The following is a 27067-nucleotide window of genomic DNA, read 5'->3' as shown; positions in this document are numbered from 1 at the left end:
CACCATGAATGAAGTAAATTATTAGATGCTTAAAATAGCAACGGATTCTCATTTACATTCCTCAAAATTAACCTTGTTCAATAAAATGCCCAGATCTTGTAGTTCTTATGCAAAGAAGGCATCTTCCATGTTTCTTTGAACACCATCTGTAATGCTCTGGGATCAGTCCAGATGAAGGTATCAATGCAAATAAACCAACTAGCTTCAATAGGTTGCTTTTGTGCAGAAACCAGAATCTGTCCATCTCCTCTCAGTCTATTCTCAGAGCAGAATTTATTTTAATTTTAGACGACTGAAAAACACATATATTGTAGAACACTAAGATTTCCTGTCTTGCTCTCTACTAATCTCAAACATTATTCTGAATAATTTTATTAAAAGAATTAAAAACCTATAGAAAAGATTATTTAGATTCTTGGGGGGAAAATATTTGACTAATTAGCATTAGACATGAGGATAAGATATAATATCCTTTATATAAGATATAATATCCTTTGCTTTTCCTACCCATAAATAAACTGATTTTGGAAGACAAACATTGAAAAAGACAAGTGAACGTAAACAACACAGCATATGTATTAAGTTTTCAGGTTACTTTCATTTCTCTTATTTTCATCAGCTTTGTACAAAGATTTGATATTGCAAATGTAGAAAAGACAGGCCAACTAAATATGCCAGAGTTAACTACTCCCTCACAGATCAGACCCCCATTGTGCACTCCAGCAGAACATCTTGCATGCTCTGGAAGTCTGCTAGCAGTAAGTCTGATTTCTATGAACCATACCATGCATTTTATTTTCACATTATGCAGGCAGGGGCTTAGCATTCTGTGTATTAAAAACATTGCCAGATGCACACAGCTTATTGCACACAGCTTATCCTGTTGTTCCTAAAATCTGCAATTGAGTATTTCACATGAAAGGAACATCTATTCACAAAAGAAGAAGACTAGATGAACTGGATCCTTGACTTCCTAACTACTCTCTGATATTGTTACCATAAACTGTTTTTTAAAGATTTTTTTTTGGTTTTAACTGTTAAAGACACAGAGGAGGCATATAACACAGGGGTTTCCCAGAAAGAGCAGAAACAGAAACAAAGATGAGATGTTTTCTGCCTTACAAAAGCTATGTGGCCCTACTAAGTTCACTTTCTCTCTTGTCTTTCTCATAATGGCACCAAAGTGAGAAACCATACTACAGTTAAAAATAAAATAAAATAAAATAAAAAAATTGCCATCTTCTCATGACCATGTGCTAAGCCTTTTCAGTATTCAGCAAATAGACTTCTTACAACTCACTATTCCCACTTAGCTGGTGCTTTTTTCCCAGCTGGTGCTGGGAATTCACTCTGTGGGGTTGTTCAGTCATAGAAACAAGAGCTAGGAACGACCTTACAGGCCATTTTCTTGGCCAAACAGGATCGTTTTTTCTAGCATATTTGCTAATGAGCTGTTCCAGGACCCAGGTGATGAGACATTTACCACCTCCTTATTTCACAGCCTGTAGATCTCACTGCTTGATAGCCATTCTTTCAACCACCATGTTTCTTTTTTCAACTCTTCTTCCTGTACTATGTGCTGATTTTACTCCACAATCTATTATAACTAAGTACAAACCATGGCCAATCATGATGAGGATTATCCGAGCAACAGAAATTGCAGGGGTGGTAGGGGGAAGAAAAGAACCCTAGAACAGTCCTGGTGAGGAAAACGCAGAAGACACATTTGAAGCTTTAACTCTGTAAAAGATCCTTACAAATGCTGGAAGGCAAATAATAACTTATTTGTCTTTAAGTCTAAAGGTCTGTTAGAGAAAGACAGCTTTTTTCCTTCATTTATGCACAAGTTTGCTGCGTTTTTTTAATATGCATCTTCCTCAAAAAAAAAAAAAAAAAAAAAAAAAAAGTAATCAAAAAGGGATCATAACATGAATAATTGAAGTTATTTTCCTATTGTATTAAGGTCTGTATTAAGCCAGACCTCAAAGACATTTTTCACAATAAAAATTAAGGAAAAACACCCTACAACTTTTTCTGTCCCTCTTAAACCTAATGACGTGATCCAGAACTGAAAATCTGTGCCTTCCTGGTCACATGAGCCTCTGAAGACAACAGATGGAAGCACTGTAGTTAACAGAAGCATCAGGAAAATCCAAAGAGCTGCCAAAGCATTCCTGCTCTTTGGGCAGGAACTGCAGTTGCCAAAAGCTGGGGTCAGGCACAGAAAACTGACAGCTTATGCAAATGCTTTCCAGGCTAAGAAAGTCATGAGTCTCAAGCCAGTTCATCTCCCTAGTTGGGCCTACACAGCTTGAAAGAGGTTTTTTTTTTTTAAAATAAAAAAAATAATAAAGCCATGGGTGGGGAGGCAAGCCCTAGGCCAGCTTCTGGACTATAAGCACTTTTATTTGCATTTTAAAAAACAAAACCTGTCGCTCAACAGGAGCAGGGAAGATGGGCTCTGGCCAAAGCCTGTTTACAATTCCACCGCAGCTGACAGATGTTCTTTGAATGAGGGAAATGCCTGCTTGTGCTCTAAAGGGCTCCCTAACAAACATAGCCATGAAAGGGAGTCTTCCCACTAAATTCACGTAAGTGCTACATCAAACCAAGCTGCCTGGTGATTGAGTGGATGCTGTTCCTAGAATCTCAGTTCCTATATGAGCTAATAGCACAGATGGACTCCCCCGGATTGATGCATCCATAGCAAAAGTTAGGTTGGGGTCCTTGAGTAAATGTACAGTTTTTGCTTCAAAGCTGTGAGCTAGTTATTAACAGACCTTTGCGTGTATGTTGATGTTTCTTTAAGAGGTAATTTAAGTACTTCAGGTAGTGAATGTTGCTTTAAAAATGGTTAACCACAGAGTATTGGTTAAAAATGTGCAAATATCTAGGAAATCCAGATGCATTTGGCACTACCGGTCAGCCAACAGAAGATACTGACATTTATGTTTTGAATTCTCAATGACTGATATATGAAGCAGTAGAGAGACTCAAGGCACATGCATCTTCCGTTGTCTTAGGTATCTCTTTCTCATTTAAATTCTAACATACAAGCAGGAGGACTATTTTTAGACTCCAAAAATGAACCACTCAGAAAACAGGATATCCACTATTACCACACAGTCAAATTGAAAAAATACCATTCCCAAAATCACTTGAATGCAAAATTACAGACCACTGGCAAAAAAATAAAATAAATAAATAAAAATAAATCTTGAAACAAGGGACATTCACTGCTTAAACTGAAGCATATTAAGCAGATGACATCAGTCTTGAAGCCTTAACCCTGAATTGGAAGTAGTCATTATCAGCCTGTGAAAGTGGCCCACAAAAACTCAAAGAAGAGTTCAATAACAGGTGTGTCTTCCATTCTACTCTTCTGCACAGCACTTGCAGGAGTGGGTATTTATTCTGGTCTCAGCTGCCCTCCCTTCCACTGTGCCCCTGACACATGCTGTGACAATATCTGGGGCTGAAACTGCTGCCTTGAGGCTAAAACCACAAAGAATATACTACGAAATGCTGAATGCTATTTGTACCGACATAAAGTGCTCTACCTCATTTGTGTAATCTACACTGTATTAAGCAGGATTCCCAAATGCCACATTCACAGACATGGTGAGTATTGTTGAGGTCCCTAGGAAGAGCCAAAACCCCAAACATCCACCTGAGGAGCAGCACTGGAAAATGCCAAGCAGAGGGAGAGTGCTCCCTGTCACTATCAGACACCCAAATTCTCTGCAGGTGTAAGATGCCTCTTTCTACCCGGTATTTTCAACCTGCAGCCTCATCCTGGAATTAGATGTATTACCATTTGTGACTCCTTTTAGAAAAAGCAATGATGGTGATTTTACCTGCAACCAAACAAGTAAACAAATTAACAGTAACTGAGCAATAGCATCAAGGCAAGGGAAACTGTTTTCTTGTCTGCCTCCAACAAAAGGGAGTTAAACCTGCCTTTATCAGCTCCCAAGAGACTGCTCTAAATGCCAAGTTACAGCAAAATAACTATAGAAGGTAAATTTATTCATTCCCTCCTGTTCAGACCAGTGCATTTTGTGAAATTAAAGATCCACTGGATCAAAGGCTATTCACTCTGGCCTAGTGGAAGAGGCACACTGGTGGGAGGCAGGAAGTCGGGATTACAGTCTCAGCTCTGAATTTAACATTTAAATTGAAACCTCCTTCCTTGCTAGTAGGCTTCACAGGCATGCACACCACCTCTCCCAGCCCTTAAATGTTTTGTGGAAATGTGTTCAATGCAGAGGGCTGAGAGCATGAGCTGTTCCCCACAGCAGCTCAAAGTGGGCACCCCGTTCCCCTCAGGGCTGCACCAGCTTTAGTTTTTACAGAGGAGGAGCTGAACCCAAGTCTCTTGCATCACGGTCAGGCAATCTAATGCTGCAGCAGATGTAGGGCAAAACTGGTGAGAACTGTCTTTCTCCCCCACGATGGTTTATAAAAAGGCTGATCTGATGAAGCTGCTCTAAACAGCCGCTGAATGGAGCCCTGCAGTGAAGAAGGATGCCTATGCTGTTGATCACAATAAAACTTGGACCCGAGTAAGTCTACAAACTGAGTATTTATGCCAAGCAAATCAGATTTTGAAAACAGAGCTCTAAATAAGAAGAAAACTGAAAGCATTTTTTAGAAACCAAAAGTGAGGCACATAGTCCACAGAATTTAAGTCCAGAGGACTATAGCCCTTAGACTGTTTTGGGAACGTTGACATTTAGACAAAGGGTTCTGGTTTTGTGGTGGGTTGTGATTTTTTTTGTTTGTTTGTTTGTTTGGGGTTTTTGTTTGTTTAGTTGTTGTTATTTACTATTTATTTTATCCCCCTCCCCCCTCCAGTATATGTGTATTTGTCACATCCAGGCATGTAAGTGTTAAAAGCAATGGGAAAACAATAGGAGGTTAAAGTATGCAATGCAATAAGAATGTTTAGCATGCCCTGACACTCCAATTCCACCCCACTCCCCTTTTCAGGCATCTAATTGTTTGCTTTTCCTCCTACATACAATAATGAAGTGAACTACAATCAAAGTGTGATGACAAATGGTCCCAGGGTTTGCATTCTTTGGAATATATTGGCATTTGTAAACCGAAAGATAGATGTAATCAACCACCCTCATACAAGGGAAGGATCTGGAAGAATATGTTGGCAAAATCTTCAAACCACATTAAGGACTAATTTGAAAGTGTGTTTGAAAGAAAGAAAGCAATGCATCTAATACCAGTTTATTTGTGTAACAACAACTAAAAACTGAACTTGCTAGATATATTTTGAAAGATGGAAACAATTAAAATACATTAGTGATCTAAACAGGCACAGTATTTAAAATAAAAGCATTTTAAACAATCAAGGTTATGCATATCCACATTTTGTTGACTAATCCTTACCTTCCCTTGGTCTGCTAATATTCAATACTTATATTACATGGAAACATTGCATTTGTGCTCAGAACAGAAATGCACAAGAGCGAGATCTATATATTTGCCTATGGAAAGAATGGTATATTGCTATCTGGGAAAATCCGCATCAGCTGCAAGATGGCAATTGTTCTGTCTCCAACATTAAAATTTTCAACCCCTCTATTCAAAAGGCACCATTATAATCCAAATACAGAATGCCCAGGCCACAGTACATCATTGTAACCAGTGAATGAGCTGCTCGTTTCACTAGTAAATCAAAATGGACAGAGTGTGCTGAGACAACATGTTACTAACAAAGAGGAAGATATGAGCAACACCTTCACCAGAAGGGATGAGGACTCAGGATGGGAGCAGGTTTAGCAAAGGGACAAATCATAGGACATTATTTAAAATAATTTTAAATATGTGCTATTTGAGTTCAAATAAAATTAAAGATCAACATAACCCGCACAGTTTACCGGCATGTTTTAAAAACAGTACTTCAGACTTCTGGACACTGACAATCTCTCCTTTAAAAGATTGAGTCATGCCAAAGCCCAAGTATGAATTACTAAAAAAAAAACAAACACAGTCATCTTTAGATACTTGCTTTTGACCTGCTACAGTTCTACCAGGCCATCGCAGGCACATACAAGCTTCAGAAAATACTGGCATATGTCTTCATAACATGATACTTCACCTCATTATTATTTTTTTTTTTTTTGCATGCTTTGATGAGAAGCAAAATTGTTAGCATTTGTAAGCATCATCATTAGAATACATTAGTACAGAGTGAAATGAACAGCTCATGCCCATGAGCTACTGTTTCTAATCTTCTGAAAACTTAGACATCACTACACTGGTTATGGTTGCTGCTAGTCTTGCCAATTGCACATGCAGCAAAAAAATGACTACAGCAAAGGCAGATACAGAGTAGGGATTTCCCAACTGATTTTTGATCTCCTCATTTCACATGAGGTGTGGTACCAACAGCTACCTGTGGTGGGAAGTTACTTTTAATTGCCTAAGCTACATTAATATTTTAAGAGGCCAAGTTAATACTTTTTTTTTTTTTTTAAGTGATTATAATCAGTATGCATCATTCGCTATTGTAGAAACCCAAAGAAAAATACCTGTATATCAGAATTCTCAAATAAGGAACAGACATTTGCAGCTAATACACAAGAGCTTAAAATAGAAGACAAACATAGAGTTAATGCATTCATAGTGAGCTTGAATTTTAGGAACAAAACAGTGGTAAGTACCCTGTGAAACAGCTTTAGCATTCATTTAAAAAGCTTAGATGGTAAAACACTGGAGACAAAGAACAATTATCTATTTTATGATAACTCTAAAAATCATCATTGAGACAAATAGATTTCATACATACAAGTAGTATTATCACAAAGTATTCTGTATTATTTATGTTTTAAGAATAGTGATACTCCTTGTTCTACATGGTCTAGAGCCAGTTTCCTGAAATTCCTACTTCAGAGGAATAGAACTTAAAATAGTGAAACAGGAGTTGAACAGGCAGAGAAGCAGGACTAGAAGGTATGAATGATGTCACCTCTTAAATATCAATTTCTAAAGGAACAAACTGCAGACAAATCTCCAGTGTTAAATACAATCACAGCCATTGAAGAAACAGATAGTATCTGTGGAACACAAATGTATAATAAATACTTGGCCCCTCTTCCAACCCCATCTCACATATTTTTATGTGAAGCTTTTTCAAATGCCTTAAGTGTCACAGACTTCACTCATAGGATAAAACAGGTAAATTCTAATAGCAATACAAACTCTACCACATATAAAGGGATATGCTCTTAAAACTACCGCTGTGAATGTGAGTTTCAATTCTAATAAAGAACTAAAAATGTGTACACTAATGATAAACAGTAAATTATATTTTCATACTATATGAGACTTTATATTTCCAAAAATATTTATTTATACTCATGGTGTTCACAGTTACACAGTTGCCACTGAATTCTCCTAATAGCTATGTTTGAGTCACTAGGACATAGCAGCTTATTAACAGATGCACAGTTTTGCTTGCAGAGTTAGAGGAAAAAAAAAAAAAAAGAGTATAGTGAAACCATCCAACTGTAAAGTAGTTAATGAATAGGAAAGGACTACAAGTTAAGGAGGAAAACTGGAAGGTTAAAAAGAAAAAGAAAAAAAAATACATTGTAGAATAACAGAGGCATCTGTCATCTACGAGGATCTGTTAGTAAGACACTTGAAAAACATTTGCCTATATAGTCAACCTCCTAATATGAAAACAAGAAAGCTGAGACACAAGAAATCAGTAGTACTTAGCTCTTCAGACTTCAGTGTGCAAGAAGACACTGTGCAAGGTGTGGGTATCTGAGACCTCAGTGGGACTTGGGGTGGGCACCACATCCACAGGTGCAGGACCACCAAGGTCAGCATCTGGCTGCTTTCCAGCTGCAAGGCCCAAGTTCCAGATGTTCAGATGCACTGCTCTGGTTCCATCAAGAACACATTTAAACTATCAGTCTTCCAAACACAGAATTGGTTTCTTATTCAAGCCAATGGGTTTGTGCCCAGATGCATTTAACCCCCTAGTGACAATGCTTTTCTGAAAAGAATATTATAGTTTCCATGAGTGTTTATAAAACTTTTGTAAATACTATATAAGTTTGTAACTTCCAGACTATGAACAGCTCTTCCATTTTAGCTGAAACTAACAAATGCAATACTTTATGTGAAATAAAATTATTCTCAATTTAAATATTTTTCAATTAAGTGTTTTTTTGTTATTTTGTTTTGTTTGTGTGTGTGTGTGTGTGTGTTTGTTTGTTTTTGTTTTTGTTTTAATAGAACTTTTCAATTGATACCATACTTCCCTGCAGCATGGACAGACAGATCTTTAACCACTTGCTGTAGCTTAACTTCAATACTTCTTTCATATGACGGACATAGTTATCTTCCTATAGAAAAACTTTCAGATAGCAAAGCCCTCTGTACAGTTAGGCTTCTTCTTTCACACATGAACTCAGAAAACAACACAGCAGCCTGAGAGTCTGAAGAGACAAAGCTGAACCACAGTCGTCTGCAATTTCCTTTTGTCTCCGTGCAAGACAGGGAAGAAGCACAACACTGCCATCTCCACCTTAAATGCTGAAGTACAAGTATCACACGCAAAAAGATTACAGAATACTGCAAACAAGAACATAAGTAAAGGCTTCTAAAGATTTATGAGCAAATTAAGAAAAATACTGTCAGGCAGAAAAATAAAGTTTAACGAACCAAGATAATGTACTAGAAATACATTAAAATCAATGGCCTCGGAGCCTGAAGGGAATAGAGCAAGTGAGGTGAAAATGTAAATTCCCTCACACTTCCAACATCACCCCCTGCCCTCAAGTGACCAACATCAGAAAGGCAAGACATTTTGGATAGTATTTCTATGCCTTGGTTTATCTGTCAGTGTTCCAGATTAACACAAACTCTGGTGATGGGTTTTTCTAGTGGCAGGCTTGTGCTGGGAAACAAGACCAGCAACTTGATTGCCACAGCTGCAACTCACTGTTTTTTTCCACACATACAGTCAAGCAGGTTATAAACTGAACAAGGTGCAATATGAAGGCCAAAATCCGTTCCTCAGACCCTAAACTCAATTCAGGACTTGTACACGTTCATCAGTGCACCAGTACTACAAAGAAGAGTTTCTTAAGCTCTTTCCTAAAAAGCAGAGCGAAACCTTCTTTCCCTCTTAATCCTCACACAAAGCTGAGCAAAGTCCTTTTTTCCTGGCATGGATTATTTGAATACGTATTTTCCTTTAATGGTATTTGTTAAGGGTTCAGGTTACCTGAGAAGCAGGTCCTACGAGTGTATATATGGAAGGTGACAAACAGCTTCATTAGCTACCACAATAGAGCAAGTTAAATTGCTGATATCTGTTAAGCTTTGGGTGACATTCAGAAGCTGAAGCATTCTTGGCACTCACTGCGGCCTGATAAAACAAGTAAGCAACCGAATGAGCCAGCTGATATCAAACCAATGCCTCCTCTTCCTCCACTGCCTGGGTATTCCTGCCAGCTCCCCCAGTTCGAGCAAACAAACTAACAGAAAACTAAACCAATTAGGTTTGTCACTTAAGCCTCTTGGATCGGTTCCCTAAAAGGGTTGAGCATCATTTCAAAGAGTTTTCTAACACAATAAGTACAAGCACAGATAAATAGCACCACCTCTTTCCTTTACAGGTCAATGTCCCCACTGACCTATATTGAACCTTGCAACAGAAAAGGGTGACATGGTCAACCTAAATGCACCCTGAGTTTGTGCTGATTTTAACCTAGATAGTGACAAAATCCACTGGGATGGAAGAAATAATTAAAAAAAAAAAAAGTATGATGAGAGTCTCATTATAAGTAGCACTTGGCTAATGAGAGAAACAGGTCTCGCAAAAGCAACATCATCCCTAACAAAAATATGAGCTAATTGCAAAGGAAAATAACAATGGAAAAAATCCCAAATACTAAACTGACAAGCACCCTCTCTGGTGCTGGACATTTGCAAACTGTTGGCATACAATAAGGTATACTGTTAGCTGAAACATGGGACCAAACCAAGAGAAAAAAAAAAAAATAGTTGTATGCACAGAAGAGACATGAAAAGTTCATTCCTATCTTTCCATGGATCATGCTTAGTAAACAGGGAACAAGAGACTGCCTATCAAGTTTGAGGACTTTATTGTTGTAGGCAGGAACCGAGTGGGTGTATTTACTGGCTACAGCAGGTAGGAAAAAAGCTGGGGGCCTCCATTTATTTACCTAGTTTGTCTGTAGATATGAAAAAAGAATATTTAAATTATACACGAGAGGAGACACATTGGAGGAGATTCCTGACAGAAAATGTTTTACCCACTAGCAGGTTTGATACCACCAGGGTTCTGGCAAGAACACGTAAGAAAACAAAGCACAAATTGCATACATTCAGAGCACACTGCCATTTAGGTCCTGCTTGGCACGGGACCCATGTTTGAAAAATACCTCAGACATCTGATGTTCTACATATAATGTTTTGATCTGGGAAAAAGAGTTTCAGAAAAACCTAGAGATGCCGAGCAGAAGCTAAGCAAAACCCAAATGGAACTCTGATTGAATGGAAACAGTGCAAAGGTCTGTCAGACCACTGCCAACATCCATCCTGCAACATATGAGGGAGAAATACAAATACGTCTTGGACACTCAAGAATGGAAGGAAACCTATGCTTGATCCAGCTCCAGCTCAAAGCCAACTGAAGGTGACCTATAGATATGGGATGGAAATCTCAATAGAAAGCATGAGAAATTGACTGGGTCCCAGCTACGACTGGAGGAATAACTAAGCTGTCCAGAGAAGCTGCTAAGGCAAATATTGACAGTACTCTTATCTAACAGTTTCAAAGTGTAACCCAGGAAGTCAAGGTGGAACAGCAATGTGATTAGATAACTGAGTGTAAATAGGCTCAGACAGAGAAGACTGCTTCAGTCTTATCTCACTTATTAAATCTCATGAATTTATTGTACTGTCTATGAGCCCACAAAAAACCCTATTCCTCACTCAGCAAGACAACCGTGTACAGACTGAACACAAATCAGAGAGAAAACATCTCCAGATATGCACCCCAGATCCTTTGGTAAAAGGGCAATGGAGCCACGTTCAAAAATATGACAACATCCATGTGACTTTACATATCTAACTTGGTGAATGGAAAATCAAACACTATATTTTTTTTCTTTCAAGTTTGAGAATAAAAGTTGTAGAACAGAATGGGAAATAACGTACATTAAAAATGTTGCATTCAAGAAAGGGCTCCAAAATTATGAGGCCAGAGCTGTGGCAGACTGGTGTTACCCAAGCAGTGAGAGCAGTAATAGGTTATCGTGCATCACAGATGCCTGTGCTAGTGGTACATCAGAAGTGATCTCCTCCTTTCCTTCAGTAAAGGTTTACATTTTTTGAATGGAAAATGTGCTTTTATATAAAACTGTTACCACTTTTCCAAAAGAGATTTATGATGCTCTTCAGTGCATCTCACAGCTCTTTTTACTGAGAACAATACAGCTGATCCAACAGTAACTGATGATGGGCTGCACATTTTAGAAGTGCAATACTTTTAAATTTTATTATTAAATAACAGCAAATTTTCCAACATTTTAGCTTAATGCCCAAATGTAAGAAGGGATATCAATTAAAGTTTCGTACAGGACTTCAGAGATATAAGTTAATAGATTGTATACAATTCTCTATTTTTTTATTTTTTTTTTCACACTGAATAGCATTTGTAGTAGAGTTAGAATCAGTAATTTAGGTGAGATGGGAACTTTGGGGGTCAGCTGGTCTGACCCCTTTCAAAGACAGACCAGCTCTGAAATCCAGACTGGTCCAAGCTCTTTCCAGTCCATTAATTATTCTTTCTGTATTTTATAACATTGTAAAGACAAGCTTTCAAGTCACTGATGGATTATATATTGTTCATCCTTAATTGCTGTGATTAGTCTTCATTCTGTGATAGTTTATCACATAAAATATATATATATCTTTTGTGGTAAAATTTAGATCTTGAATTCAGAATTTGTCAACTTTATTTAAAAATCCTCCATTAGCAAAGTAAACTTTCAACTAAAGCAAACTTGCATACCTTGGTATAAAGTGAAAATTCTTCCAGTTTAAAACTTTTTTATTGTTCTATAAGCAGCATGTGATGATCTTTTGAAGATTTTGCTTACAACTAAGGCAAAATATATACATTTTTTCCAATATCATTATAGCTTCTTGTCTTTGGTATTTTTTATTTTGTTTTATTTTATTTTTAAATCAATTGATGTTTTTTCATCAAACAAAACTTCCAAAGTTTCTGGGATAGGAGCCCTTTACCAGTCATTCCTACCAGATAGGAGCAGACTTTGACAGCCCCATTCTATTCCTGCAGACTTCAGTGATTTGTGATTAAAAATAATACCTGCCATGATGAAATACATGATATCTTCCTCTAGGCATTCAGTTTTAGACACTCGAATTGGAAAGTTTAATTTTAAAGTTATTTGCCTACATACTTCTGGGATATTGGCATAGGCACTGCAAACTTAGAAGGTCGCTGCCTCGCTGCAGCAGGATGCTTCAGAGCACCCAAGCCTGCAGTCAGTGGAATAATTCATCAGCAGTTCAGTCCTGTACACATCCAGGGAGCAGCCACTGGGAGCTGGTGAACAGATGGGCATGCTGGACACCGAAGGAGACCTTGTGCAGATCTAATACAGGTCAAAAGAGATACCAGGGGAATAGTAACTTCCATTGATTTCAAAGGAATTTAAATACTTAAACCACTCTCATGGTTTAGGCACCTGCATACCCTTAGAACTAAGGAGTGCCAGTTCCCCTGAAAGTACACATGAATAGTTAATGTATCAGGGCCCAGGAAGCAGGACAGTTATGCCTAAGGTTCTCCTCAGCTTAAAATTAAGTCCATCATTTCATTTTTCAGAGGACTTCACTCACCACCAGGGCCACTGCATATACAGCTACTCTCCTGTTGAGCATGCACCACCATGTAAAAACAAGACTCAAAGACCCCAAAAGGAGCAAGAATGAACCCAGATCTGCAGCCCAGTAAGAAAGACTCAAGGATAGAAGGACTTTCGCAGTTCCTCAGTTTTCTGGGCTACAGACTAAGCCAAGGAGGGTCCCAAGTCTTTCCCTGGTCTCATGAATCTCCCAGGTCTGTTCTGAATTGTTCCACAAGCCGCAGGCGCCCAATTTTTGCTTAGGCAGAGTGCAGGCAGTCTAAATCTTGCCCTTAGTCAAAACTATTTATATTACAAACCTGAATACTGAAGGGTTTACAAAACAATTAGCAAACATAAATATAAAATATGTTCAAGTTTTACAAACAGTTCAACTATAATACAAAATGCAATACAATGATTTATTCCTCTGTCTGAATTTAATTTCCTAACTACAGAGTTTGTAGTCAAAATAAAGACAAAGCAAGCTATCCTTATTCCAGTTGAACTAAATACAGTTCCAGCCCTAGTGATGTCCCCCTGAAAAGGGGATTTATTAAACACAGCTGACTCTCCCATCAGAACTTTTCAGTTCTTCACAGGTTTTGCAATTAAGGTTCTAGGTGCAGTTACAAACATGAATTAAAATGTCGGAAACAAGGATTAAGACGGAACAGAAAAAGACCAGTTTAAGACTGAGCTTGCAACAATTGATATACCATCTCTACTTGACTGCAGTGTTTCTCCCTGAAGAATGTTACTGTCATTCTGTGCACAAAATGCACACGGCTCAGTCCAAATAGCGGAGTAGCATGCTGTTTTTAGGGTCCCCTCTGTTCTTAAAAACAGTTGGAAGATGCATAGATAAGGACAAAAAGGACTGCAAACAAGAAGAAACGAGAAAAAAAAAAAAAAAAAAAAGCACAATTAAGGCAGTTATTTCCCTCTCCTCCCTCCAGGATTATGTCCAGGCTTCTCTACAGGTTGCACAAGACATTCACAGCATGTCAGTGAACATGTCTAATTTACTTGCAGGTGCCCATCTTGCAGGTGCCCATCTTGAGGAACCATGATTCCTACATATCTCTGCACAACACCTGAAATCTTCAGTGAATAAAGTAGAATAAAAAGATTAAGGTGTAATCAATAGTCAAATATACATGTAAGTGACAGCACATTAAATGAGAAGATAATGAGTATTTAAATAGAACAGCCATTATTCATTCTATTTATTGAACAAATTATAGATTGATATGGAGAAAAAGGAAAAGGCTATCATATAATGAAAGGTGGGATCATACTACTCAAGCACAGGAGTTGTTGCCCAAGTTATTCAACCTAATTCCAAGCATTGACTCTGCAAGACCAAGCAAATGACTAGTTCATTTTAAAAGTTTAGGGCAAGTCTAAACTGATCAATGTTCCTGGAATGCCTTTAAAGAACATTTCTGAATGTAGAAAATCTATTTGTGGACAATATATAACTAAAACACTGTGAAAGTAGCTTATCCAGAAAATGTTTAGAAGTTCATTCTATGCTGCCCCTTATCTTTGTTCCAAGAATTTTGACAAGTGACATTTTTAGTGGATGTTTAAGGACCACCTGCTCCAATTTTATTGCCACTTCTTGCTTTTCAAAAGTCTGCAGAAGATACCTGTGTTTGTATAAACTTTAATTTTACATCAATTTATTTTTCCCTATTGATTTCCTTTTTGCTTGTGATCCTGCTGTTTATTCTTTAGCTGCCAGAAATATTCCAGGTAAGCACACTCTTACAGAGGAAATGATACCAAGAAGTTCAAATACACAGTAAATTATACATTTTACAGGTTTTCCAAATTAATAAACAAAGCTTGAATTCTTATGCTTACTGATATAGAAAAGGAGTTCTGTTTATATACCACTTCAAAAGTGGTATATAAACTTATAAACTTATAAACTTAGTTCATGTGTGAAATATCAGATGCCATCTTGGTTTTTATGCAAAACAGTTGTTTTTCATTGATTTTTAGAAGAATGTTTGCTATTATTTTCCAGAGTTAGAAGTTAAAGCCCAAATCTTGATTCAGGAAGAAGAAGATAAACAAAATAATATTTGCTTACAGTAATGGCATCACATGGGTACCAACATTCCTTCAGTAGGCTTTAATTAGATCCATGCTGTGCAAAACAGTTATTGCCCATGCCTGATGTACCTTTCTCTATCTGCATTCACCTACTAGCAATGAGCCCTAGAAAGACAAGACAGAATGAAACCTCATTTTTCAGGAACAGGATGAGGTCTCCTCCTTCCACTCCCTTTGTGAAGTAGACATATGTCTTTTATCCCAGTGTTCACCCAATATCCATTCTTACAAGAAAGAAGAGCCTCCAAGTACCACAATAAAATTTGTTTTATCCAGGAGAGGACTACTCCAGGTCTAACTCAATGAAAACAGTGAAAAATGCTTCACCTGCTGCCTGAATTTAACAAGATTCACTCAGTACAAAACAGATTTCCAGCTCTGCTGGCTATCTCCACCATCTTAATCAACCCAAATGACTGCAAATAATAAAAAAGGCTGCCCCACAGAAATGTTCACATGGTATCTGGGTGAAAGGTATTTGCAGTCCAAGTGCCAAGTCTCCAATTAATGGTTTAGTGCAACCTTTGCATCAGGCTACAGAGAAGAGTAGATTTTGCCAGTAAAGTTGTAATTAGGAAGAAAAATATTCAGCAGTGGCAAGAATAGCTATACATCTATTAGTACAATACTTAAGTTATTACTACAAAGGGCAGAATTCCAGCAGCTCAGTAACTTGTTTATCTAACCAAATGCATTAACAGCAAGTGTTGCCTATAAACTTCAAGAGACTGAAGAGACTTATTTTTATCTGTCAATCAATATATTTTCAACAGGCCAATTTTGATAATTATGACTTGATGAAACATTGAAGAGTTTTTTTCCCAAAATGTTGTTCAGTATAACTTCTGGAACCATCATAGCCACCAACACAATGACACTAACTACAGTTGGATTGAAACTATTCCTTAGCCATTCAAAACCAGAAAGCAGTAAAAATACTAGCTACTGTTATGTCCTATTATAAAGTACTATGAGTTGAAGACTGAACAATCTCTAATGCAGTCTTTAGTAAGCTATGGTGGAAAGTATAAATGACATGGTAAATTTATATTTGAATTCAAGGAACTTAAAAAAAAAAAAAAAAAAAAAGTCTGTTTCCCATTTAGCTCTCCAACCAGAAACAATATTTTCATTTGTAAATATGCTGTTTCCTAATCAGACGTTTTGTTTTGAGGGTCCCCTGAAATAAAATCTACTGAACTCTAATAACTTATTTTCAAAAATAAAATAGTATCTTTTCAACATAAATTATTCAATACTTTCTGCACCCCTCCACAGTCTATCATATAAGGAAAGATTTTAAGGAAAATTTAATCTAGTGTCCAAATATAACTTTACTTTAAACATGAGGTCATCTAAACATCTGTCTCCAATATATCCCTAGGGATTTAAATCAAAAGTCTGCTAAACATGTACAATCATTTTGAAAATAAATAACAGAACAAATTTAGTCTTGATTATGATTATCATGCTTTTTAAAAGGAAACATTTATTCTAATAAGAAAAGTCTGAACTAATCTAAACTTTATGGACATTAACCTAGATGAGTTTCATACTTTAAATAAGACTTTTTTTTTTCAATTTAGTCTAGTCTCTAACAGTATTCATTGTTTAATATTTGCAGAAAGACAGCCCATATGCTTTCTTCCTTCCCTTTAGAAATGTCTAATAAATAATGTTATATTTCTTCTTTTATTAAGAATTATAATTTTGCAGAAAGGAGAAAACCTTGATGACAAATCAGGAAAAGGGGTTGATTTGTTTCTTTTTGTCATCTAGGATATCCATCATCACACTTTACACTAAGGAAGAATAAGCCAGATAAAACGTACTGCATCTTGATAGTTATTTTCTTCATTGTTTAGGGAAAAATAAATAAATACACAGAATCACAGAATTTCTAGGTTGGAAGAGACCTCAAGATCATCGAGTCCAACCTCTGAATACATGAATAAATAAATAATACATGAATACATAAATAATCGTACACAAATAAATAAATAATAAAAACACAGTAAAAGCTGTTTTAAGCAAAGACCAAACCATCTTAGTAACCACCTAGCATTCCAGGTTTACTATTTAAATTTTTTTACTAACAGGCAAAATAAGTAAATCTGCCACAGCTCCCCTGGTTAATCCAGCAGCCCTAACACCATTCTAAATCCCAGTCCCATTTCGGAGAAGAGAATGGAGCAGTCATCCATACAACACAATACTACCTTGAAACAGTAATTGCTTTGGCTCTGTAGCCACAGATCACGAACTGAGAGTGAAGAGCAGGACTCTGAGGACTCTCAGAGCTCTCAGGTCCTTTGAAAATTATTTTCCTCTCCAAATACTGCCAATCACTTTATTTTTTGATAGGGAACTCTTCTCAAGTAGAAGCTGTTCCAAGGGTGAACTAGAACATCTAGGAGAAATGGATGCTACCTAGAATGTGATCACAGAAGCCTAAAAAGAGTGCTGGATGCAGAGTTTAGGATGTGAAGCATGAACAACGCAACAGCTCTTGTTCACACTATTATGCATGTTCAACAACACTAGGGATGGAAGGGGGGGGGGGGGGGCAGGGAAAGCAGCTGTTAATGGTGTAGTTTACTGACTGGAAAGCTGATCTAAAGGACAACTACTCCCATGTTTCCTTTCCTATTTATTGTATGGGTTGGGAACAACACGTGTATAGTTTCTCAACAAACTTCAGACCCTCTCAGATATAACAGTATTCTCCCATCGGGAAATCACTACTATAGGCAGTTCAGCCTTAGGTGTTCCAGCTGTTAGTTATATTATATTTAAAATGCAATGAGTCCTCAGGACAAGACTTGCTGCAGGATAAAACAACAGGTGCTTTTCCTGCAACTATTTACCTTTCATCTTCCACAGCAAAAGCGGTTGATGTGAACTGCAGAACCTGTAGTACAGAAACTACAGCTTAGGGATATGGTTTAGTGGGGACTGTTAGCGTTAGGTCAGAGGTTGGACTCGATGATCTTGAGGTCTCTTCCAACCTAGAAATTCTGTGATTCTGTGAAATTCTGTGATTCTATGATACCTGTAGTAGTACAGAAACTATTTTATAATGACTTAAGTTTAACATTTATCTTGTACAAATGATAATTAAGCATCAAAGAGTGAGACCTTCTGACTATAAAACCCACTACAAACCCAGCCAACTATCAGAATCACACATTTTCATCTCTGGTTGAAGCAGAACAGACATAAGGTTTTCTCTGACCAAGATGCAGCTACAGGAAAATACTTAGAGGTATTCCTATAATGGAAGCAATGTCAGTTCTGCCAGTCCATTGCATGATTGACTTTCAAGACTTCCAGATTCTAGCAGTCACATTACTATCTGAGGTTTTGTTTGTTTGTTTGTTTTTCACATCCTAATCATCTTCACTTCTTTCAGCACTTTTAATTCATACCATTTAGGTCGGTCTGAGGCATTTAGGTTAATAAGAAAACAAATTATCAGAGCAAATTTTGACAGTCAGGCCAGCAGCAACTGATGAGTTCTTCCAGTTTCAGTGGTATGATTTTGTGGGTCTTATCAAACTTGTGCTAGTCTGAAATAGAAATGTAAATAGCATAAGAATGGATGATTGCAAGCGTAAGGACATCGAAGGGAATATCACAGAAACTGAGGTACGGTTAAGGGAAAACTTCTAATATCACTTAATGGGCAAAAATCCCTACACAGAAATAATCACAATCAGTTTTCATTTTCCTTTCTAGAACACGTCAACAGAACCACATAGGTTGCTATCAAAGGACACACTTTAGAATTGTATCCTTATTCCATGTGGTATGACAATTTTATTTGGAAATGAACGTGAATATTGGTCACTAAGCACAACTGATGAAACAAAAAATTCAGTAATAAAAATATTTTTTACCCTAATATAATCTTTGCCACAAATGTATCAACTTCTCAGAACTGCTTTTGCAGACAATGGATTCTTTTGCCTATAAACATTAAGATAAACATCATAATTTAATTTTGATGACATAATATCATGTCATATTTTAATAATGTCATCATAGTTTAATTATGATGTCATTAATAGTTTAACCTACATATTTGGTTTTACATACATAATACATGCTATTCTATAATACTCTAACTTGGAAATCTGGCTAATTTGTCCAACATTGTTTGCAATAAAATATTCTGAGTTTTTTCTGAAAAAAAATATATATATCAGCAAGTTTTTATGCTTTGCTGTAGGTTACATTCCTATTAATACGTGAAAGAAATTATCACATGCTTACAGCAGCCTTTAACACCTGGTATTAACTTTGTTTATGAAATCCATGGTAAAATTAAAATAATCAACAGGCAAATTCCTTTCCATGGAAATCGGTAGCTAGTTGTATATTGATCCCATTGGGCCCGAAGTTCATCCCAGGTTTTCTGACTTCTGTGTGGTAGCTTTGCCTTAGCATCACCTTTTTAACTTTATCAGTGATATAAGTTTGTTTACAATCTTATGCGGATTTCTGTTTACAATTCTGTAGACATATGGAAAGTCAAACTCAGTTTTTGCAGCACATATATGAAATCAGTATTCATTGATGGTGATTTGTTTTATGTCTTTTAGCTTTGCTTTCTCGAATTGTCATCCAAATTCCCATGGAATTCCAAATTCCTAACCTGTAACAGCTTCAACGTCCTTTCTCACTTATCCGGCACACATTGAGCATTTTATTGTAGTCTTACACTGCCACCTGGTGGGTAACAGAGCAAATAATTATAGGTCACCACGATTACTACATTTTGGGGCTTTTTGTGGTTTTTGTTTGTTTGTTTGTTTTGATTTATTTTTTGGAGGAAAAAAAAAACTCTTAGTAGAACATAACAGTAGAAAATACATAACGTTTCTCAACACCCTCAGGCTTATGTGTATAAAATCTTAATGATAAATGTCTATTGCACAGCCATTTTGTGCTTAATATGTTTTGTCACCATTGAGTAGGATGCCAACTACATTCCCTAGATTTTCTCTTGGAACAAAGACAGAATGGTACTGATGAGTTCTGGATGCAGGATGCTTCCATTTACTTTCCTTTTATCCATTCAAACCAACATTGAAACAAAGCAACACTAGCTTAGTTTGAAAATTAATCCCCAGGATCAAAAAATAAGTTTGTTATGAGCAATTCCTGGTTCCACAGACCAAAATAAAATAAAATAAAATAAAATAAAATAAAATAAAATAAAATAAAATAAAATAAAATAAAATAAAATAAAATAAAATAAAATAAAATAAAATAAAATAAAATAAAATAAAATAAAATAAAATAGTAATATTTGTTTCAAGGTCCCAGCTTCCACAGGAAGTAATAAGCATACAGCAGGTGTCAAGTCAAAAGTTCTGAAGTCTCATAGCTCTTTAGTTTTCATCGCTGTTGTATAAACATGTACTTAAAAATTACATCTTCATATCTTAATCCCCATACAAAAGCTATTACATTGAAAAAATGAATACCTAGAACAACATTTAGTAGTTCCAGACAGGATTTTCATAGCTTGTTAAAGCACTGCTTTGAACTGATCCAATAACATCTGTTCACCCGATACATGACATATAGAGGTTTTCATTTGTTTTATTTTAACTATCTTGCAAGAATATTGTTTCTTCAAATTACTTAACTGTCTGAAAATTGATAGGAATTTTCAGCATAGTGTATGATAGCCCATGTGAATTTCATTAGTTTTCACTAAAATTAAATAAGGTTTTCTGAAGCAACCCCAAAACACCTTTAAATAAGGAAGATGCACACAAAGCAAATGGTCCAATCTGTCTTTCAGAGTCAGGGGTGAATTTTCTAGCTGAAGGGGAGAGGCTCAGAAGCTGAAAATGTCACTTACAGAAATAAATAATGTTTGATATGCTGCAGTGGATGGAGAGATACTCTAAAACTTTCCACTGGGGAATGCTCACATAGTGACTGCAGTTGCTTCGTTCCTGGCGTTCTGCATACTTCCAGCTATCTGCTCTGTGCACTGGTTCATTGCATGTAGGTATTGAGTTTACAAACCCTTAACCTTCTTTTAGTCTTCTTTTCACCCAAAATTCTCCTTACCACATTGCCAACCAAGCAAAACACTAAGTCTTCTCAAAAACACTAAGTCCAGCATCAGGTAGAATACTACCAACTCCTCAGCCTAGCTGAGAAAATTGGCTTTACTGGTGCATTTACAAGTGCATTATTTGGGAATAATTTAGCTTGTAAGATGTTTCCTTGAAACTAGTACTATTTGACTGCTTCCCACCCTCAGTTTGTTAATACAAACAGTTTTTGTTATTGTCCAAAATGCCAGCCAGTTCAGTGCAGGTGATGAAAGACAATGAACACATACTGTAGTCTCAGATATTTCAGTCTTAAGAGTCTTAAACACCTTGGGGAAAAATAAATAAATAAATAAATAAATAATAAAAATAGCTGATTTTCCAGCTGTTTGAAAGTGTTTCCTGTACAACTATTACTTAAGTTGTTTAATTATTACTTAAGTTGTTAAGTTGTTACTTAAGCTTATGCTGGCTGGCATACCTTGCAGTGATTTTTGTCTGCCTATTGCCTCTAGTGATAGGAGGACCAAACACTGCTTTTAATATTATATTTGCATCCAACACTCTTACTCTGATGATTGGCTTTCCTGCCTGTAGATCTGGTTCAAAGGGGTTGCTGCAATCCAGGATAATCAACTTTGTCTACTCCTGAAATAAAACACCTCTCAAAAGAAAAGGTTTGGACTTTCAAAGGAGCTTAAGAGAATTAGACTCCCAAATCCTATTAGATTTCAATGCAGCTGGAAACCTAACTCTTTCCAAAAAAAATCAAAGCCGAGAGGTCTAGACAGGCAGAAATCCTGCTGTTTCATGAAAATAAAGAGAATGAGAAAAAAAGACCAGCTCCAGTTATTCTTACACAGCAAGTAAATGCTTTTCTTTAAAAAGCAACCAACCAAACCTCATTTTATACCGACTTTTGCATATTCATCTCACAATAACAGAAAGCCAATAGCTCATGATAATTTATTACATGGAAGTAGCAAAAGAAGCACGCTGAATTACAGCAAAACAAGTACTTAAATATCCAGTCGATACTGCAGATTTGACAGACATGTTATCTTTGTATTTTATCACCTTTGTATTTATCACAATAAATAAAACCTTCAATATTTTAACTTCAGTATTAAAGACGTTTATCTTATTTATTTGAAAGTTTATGGGAACAAAAGAAGTGAACGTAAAATCTCATTTACATTTACTTTCTATTTATGTTACCTATGGTTTTAGCTAACTGTTTCCTTCTGCAGCCTTTATTACTATTATTAAATACACATCTATACCAAGCAGCAGCATCCTATAACCTTCCAGGTAACCAAATTCAGCTACTTCACTTAGCCAAGGGTCATCTGTGCAGTTGTTTGAGACATTTGCACTTCATCATTCAAACTGACTCAAGGGACAGTTCCCAGCATGTCATGGCAAATCTACCCAGGTATCACCCAACGTAACTTGCAGTATTCAATTCCTCTTTCTCTGGAAAGAAATTTCCATTGACTTTGCATGTAACACTATTTCTTAAATTTCTGCCTTTTCCATGCTGGCAGAAAAAAAAGAAAAAAAAAATGTTTTTCTGATCCTTATGAATTAGAAAAATGATTCTTCTGTGACTTTAACCCTTCATTGACTCGGCTGCTAAAATAGCCTTTAGGCTTCCTAGATATATAGCAGTATCGCAGTTACAGATTCCTAAGTTCTTTTCGCAATGAGATTTACAGTTTATAGATTTTGTTTTGTTTAATTTTTGCTGTACGTGCCACACATGCCTCAGTGTACTAATTAACCACTAGAGAAAAGGAGCATGCCATCAGCTCACTGTACTGGAAGGGACCAAACTTAACAAAGGGCCCCAGTTCCATTTCACTCAAACTCCTGTTCCTCACTGCAATTATACATCAAGGCACCCAAACAAAATCAAGTATTTTCAGTTATGGTATTGACCTCCACTCAGGAATCTGAAAGATGGGAAAACACTGAAATGCCAACAGGAAAAAATATGCCAAGACTGACTTCGTACTTGAGACTGAGTTCACCCTCGGGAAGCAGAGCTTTCAACTTGATATGAAGTCAAGCTGTGAGCCACCCAGAAGCAGATGCCCCCCCTGCCATGGACATGAAGTAGGCCTGAGATCCCATCATGCCTGAGGTCTACAGTTCAGTAATATCAGAGCACCACTCAAGTTTATCTTTAACTTAGAAATGCCTCAGTCAGCCAACAGTATGTTTAAATCTTTTCTTTTTCAACACTGAATACTTTCATTTCTCCTTACTTCAGCATGCTAGTATCTTCTATTTTATCAGTCTTGTTGACTAGGGGTCATGCTTGATTTCTTTTTCCCCTTCCCCTCTCTTTATTAAGTACATGAACAAGTCCCGTCATCTTCCATAAAGCTTCAAAAATCCCTTTCTTCCTGTTCTGACAGCTTAGGCTTATCTGTAATCATTTTCCACTCGACCTAGCAGAATCACTTCTTATCAGATCCTTTTGCATCAGACACGCAGATGCTAAATAATGTCTCATTTTACCTATGCAGACAGTATTTCTGACCCTTCATTACACCTACTCTGCTGTACAATTCATTCCCTGACTACCTGGCTACTTTCCTATCACTGTTTTGACTAAGACACTGAATTATGGCAGCTTTCTTACAGCTTCCTACCTTTCTTTTTTTTTTCTGAACTGTGTGAGTTATGACTATCAGAACTTCTTAAAAATATATTCATCAATTCACCATCATATACATTCTTTTTTCAGTTTCCTACTAAATACCACTCTGTGGTACAGTCTAAGATATCTGTGACATTCACACAAGGCTAGTAAACATGAAAAAAGCCCTTCAAGAGCCCTGTGTCCTTCTGCAAAGGCAGCCAAAAGCAATGTAAGGTGTCTAAAAGAGATACTGGAAAACTAAGTTCAGGCAACCAAATTCCTTATAAAGGTGAAATACTAAGTACACTCTCAGCAACTCATGCCCTCCAGCATTTCATTTCTGCTTTCACTTTCTCCATGGTGGATCTACACAAACCTGAAATTTAACCATTGGCCTGAAGACCTCAAAGCTATGGCCTTCCTCATCTGTCTTATCTTTAAATCACAAAATACACCACCAACTTCTAAGCATGTGCCAAGAAAGTTAATTTTCAAGTTTGATCCACTTCCCTCCAATACCTTAAAACCCTCAGTTTGAGCCATAGGCTTACCAATCCCTCAGACATGATGTTATTGTTAAGATGTAAGGAACAGCCCTTGTTTATTTCAAAATCAATGAGTAGAGATCTCTGGAGAGATTTAAGGTTAGTGATAGAGTTAAGGAACCTGCCTGACTGGAGACTAAGCAAAAGGATGCAAGCACCTTAACAGCATATCTCTGGATTAGATTCAATAGGCTTTCCTTATTATACTTAAATAAATAAATAAATACAATATGTTAGGTGCAGCTTAGCTGTCTCCTTGAAAGGAGAATGCTGTCACTTCAGCATTTAAGCCTACCAGGTAAGTGCAAGCAGTTTTCATCCTCTCTGTTCCCTACATCACCCTCTGTTTTCCAATTCTAATCCTTCTGTAGGACTCTGCCTTCATCTCAGTGACAATTTTCCTTGCAGTATGTTAGACAAAGTGCCTGTACCTCTGTGAACAAAGAACAGTGCCTGTAAAGAAAGCAGGCTGCCTTCAGAGGACGGACAGATACTGAGTTAGATCAGTCTGAATCAGTAACGTACAGACCCTCAGCTATGGGCAGAGAAATCTGTCATCTTGCAGAACATCTGCTGGCAAAACATCTCGCTATCTCTCCAGATACAAATGGACTTTAAGGGGCTGGTGCAGATTAAACCCTTCCTTTCTCTTCTAAGGGAAGAGCAGGATGGTACTGAGCTGAACCTGAAAATGCTTTAGGATTTTTAGAGCTATGTAAATCCAGTATGCTGGCAGGGCCCAGACAGCAGACCTCTCTGTTTCTGGTGTGATGCCTCTCTGTGCCAAAGCAGAGGGCTGAAAACAAAGGCTATGCAGAGTCAGGAGCACACAGAGGAAGCGCACAACTGCGTGTTGGGGGCAGGAGCCCACAGGAGTGGGTTTAGTGGGAGCCAGGGAATTAGAGGAAAGGGAGCACCTACTCACACGTTAACCAGAGTGTTACATAAAGCACAGCTGTCCTCCTTCACATAAAACACTACATGGCAAAACAGCACCTTGACCCCGAAAGAGACACTAAAGAACAATTAAAAACACACTGCATAGCTGAAATGCCAGTGGGATTTACAAACATACCCTGCAACAGCGAGCCATTGTGCAAACACTTGCCACGCTGCAGGCTCGCGTCAATATTTTAGGTTGCTTCTTACTTAGGGGAAACAAGAAACCGAACCAGCAGAGCCGTCGTTGGGCACAGACAGACAGAAGTACGTGGTTTCGACACGCGTGGCTTGCAGCCCACGGGGGAACCCCCCCCACCGGAGTACGCGGGGGGCCACCGGAGGCTGCTGCGGTTTAACGGGACTCGCCCGCCAGCCTTATCGCCCGAGGGGCCACGGGGTGTGCTCCGGGGCGATACACCGAGCCCCGGGGGATGCCCGCCCCCGGGCAGGGGGGGCCGGCACACTCGCAGGAGTCGCGGCAGCGGCCCCGCAACGCTGCCCCCCTGCCCCGGGACCCCCAGGGCCGCCCGCCGGGGGAGGAGCCGCCGCCGAGCGGGGCCGGTCCCCGCCGCTCCTTCGCCTGAGGAGAGCAACGGGACGGAGGCAGCGGCCTCGCCCCAGCCCGCGGGGCTCCGGTGCGGGGCGGGAAGAGCTGAGGGCCCGCGGGAGGGAAGCGGCCACTTACCCGCCGAGCCTCCGGCGGCGATTTGGTGAGAGGCCTCCTGAAGAAAGCCCGCGGGCTGCCGAGCCATGCTGAGCCGCGGGGCGGGCACGGGCGGCCGGAGAGCGGTTGCCGAGTCGGGGCCGAGATGGCGCGGGGCGGGAGGGGGCAGAGCCGGGGGGAGGCGGGGGCCGCCGTTATCGCCGGGGGTGGGGGGGGGGAGCCGCGGTTATCGGCGGGGGGACCGCGGCGGGGCAGGGCAGGGCCGAGCCCCGCGCTGCGGCCTTCGGCAGCCCGCGGGCGGAGGGCAAGGCTGGGCTCGCAGCTCCTGCTGGTGGCGGCCGGGATCGGGCTCTCCACCCGCTGCCAGCCCGGAGAGCGGGGCAGCAGGCGCCGGCATCCCCCGAGCTGGGGAGAGCGGTCGTGTCCTGTCAGGGGACTGACGGGGAAGGCCTGTCACCACACACCTTGGGCTTTCGCTCCCGTTTGGGGGCTTTACAGCACACGCTTCTTGCAGTCCTGCTCGCCACATGGCGAAAGCCCAAAAATTCCCCCGGGCACTACTTCCAGGAGGGATCGGGAGCGCCATTTGTTTCACCCACCGTCTTTCAGAAACATACTGTACTTTGAAAACCTTTGGACTTTGCTTCCAGCTCTTCAGTGTTGGTAGGACCCAGGTCTTTTGAGTGGCTATTACAGGTCTTATGTGGACCCGTTTGTTCCTCATGGTAAAGTAAACACGCCTCGGGCTCCAGCACTGGGACACAATCAGTCCTGGTTTTGGCAGTCCCCAGCGTTATTCTTGCTTAGGCCAACCAGCAATTTCCAGAAGATGCCAGGGAACAACAAGGGGATGACGTGGGCCAAAGGCTCTTCTGCAGTGGCTGTGTGGGCAAGGCTATGCGACGGAAGGGGAAGAAAGGCTACCTGTATGGATGTGAAGCACTCAAGGACATCTAGTCTCAGGGCAGAGATACATTATATTAAGTGCCAGATTCATAACAGCATTTAAGTTAATAAACTACAGCTTACACACTTAATCAGCAACTCAATACCTAAATGCTTTTATGGATTTGGAGCCTCCAAAAGCAGATGCAGTATCACAGGTGGTCTTTTGCTTTTCC

The 27067-nt window shown here is 38.7% G+C and overlaps 2 protein-coding genes across 5 annotated transcripts in view; one reads left to right on the top strand and one right to left on the bottom strand.

The window, feature by feature from the left end:
* SLC25A21 (solute carrier family 25 member 21) overlaps positions 1-26472 on the bottom strand; it is a 259220-nt gene extending 232748 nt beyond the window's left edge. Inside the window, exon 1 of one of the 2 annotated variants that reach the window (XM_072038477.1) lies at positions 25968-26472. In XM_072038477.1, coding sequence (XP_071894578.1) covers positions 25968-26034 — 67 coding nt within the window. In that variant the 5' untranslated portion in view covers positions 26035-26472. The remainder of the gene's footprint in view (positions 1-25967) is intronic. The other variant, XM_027457585.3, reaches the window with a different exon arrangement.
* The window catches only part of MIPOL1 (mirror-image polydactyly 1), a 188567-nt gene continuing 186981 nt past the window's right edge, over positions 25482-27067 (top strand). For all 3 annotated transcript variants that reach the window (XM_038179768.2, XM_072038467.1, XM_072038466.1), the window contains exon 1: positions 25482-25992. The gene's annotated coding sequence lies outside the window, so the exon portion shown is untranslated. The remainder of the gene's footprint in view (positions 25993-27067) is intronic.

Source organism: Anas platyrhynchos, chromosome 5 (genome assembly GCF_047663525.1).
Source record: "Anas platyrhynchos isolate ZD024472 breed Pekin duck chromosome 5, IASCAAS_PekinDuck_T2T, whole genome shotgun sequence".
NCBI classification, from domain to species: domain Eukaryota; kingdom Metazoa; phylum Chordata; class Aves; order Anseriformes; family Anatidae; genus Anas; species Anas platyrhynchos.
The sequence above is the reverse complement of the archived record's forward strand: the minus strand, read 5'-3'. Positions and strand labels throughout refer to the sequence as shown.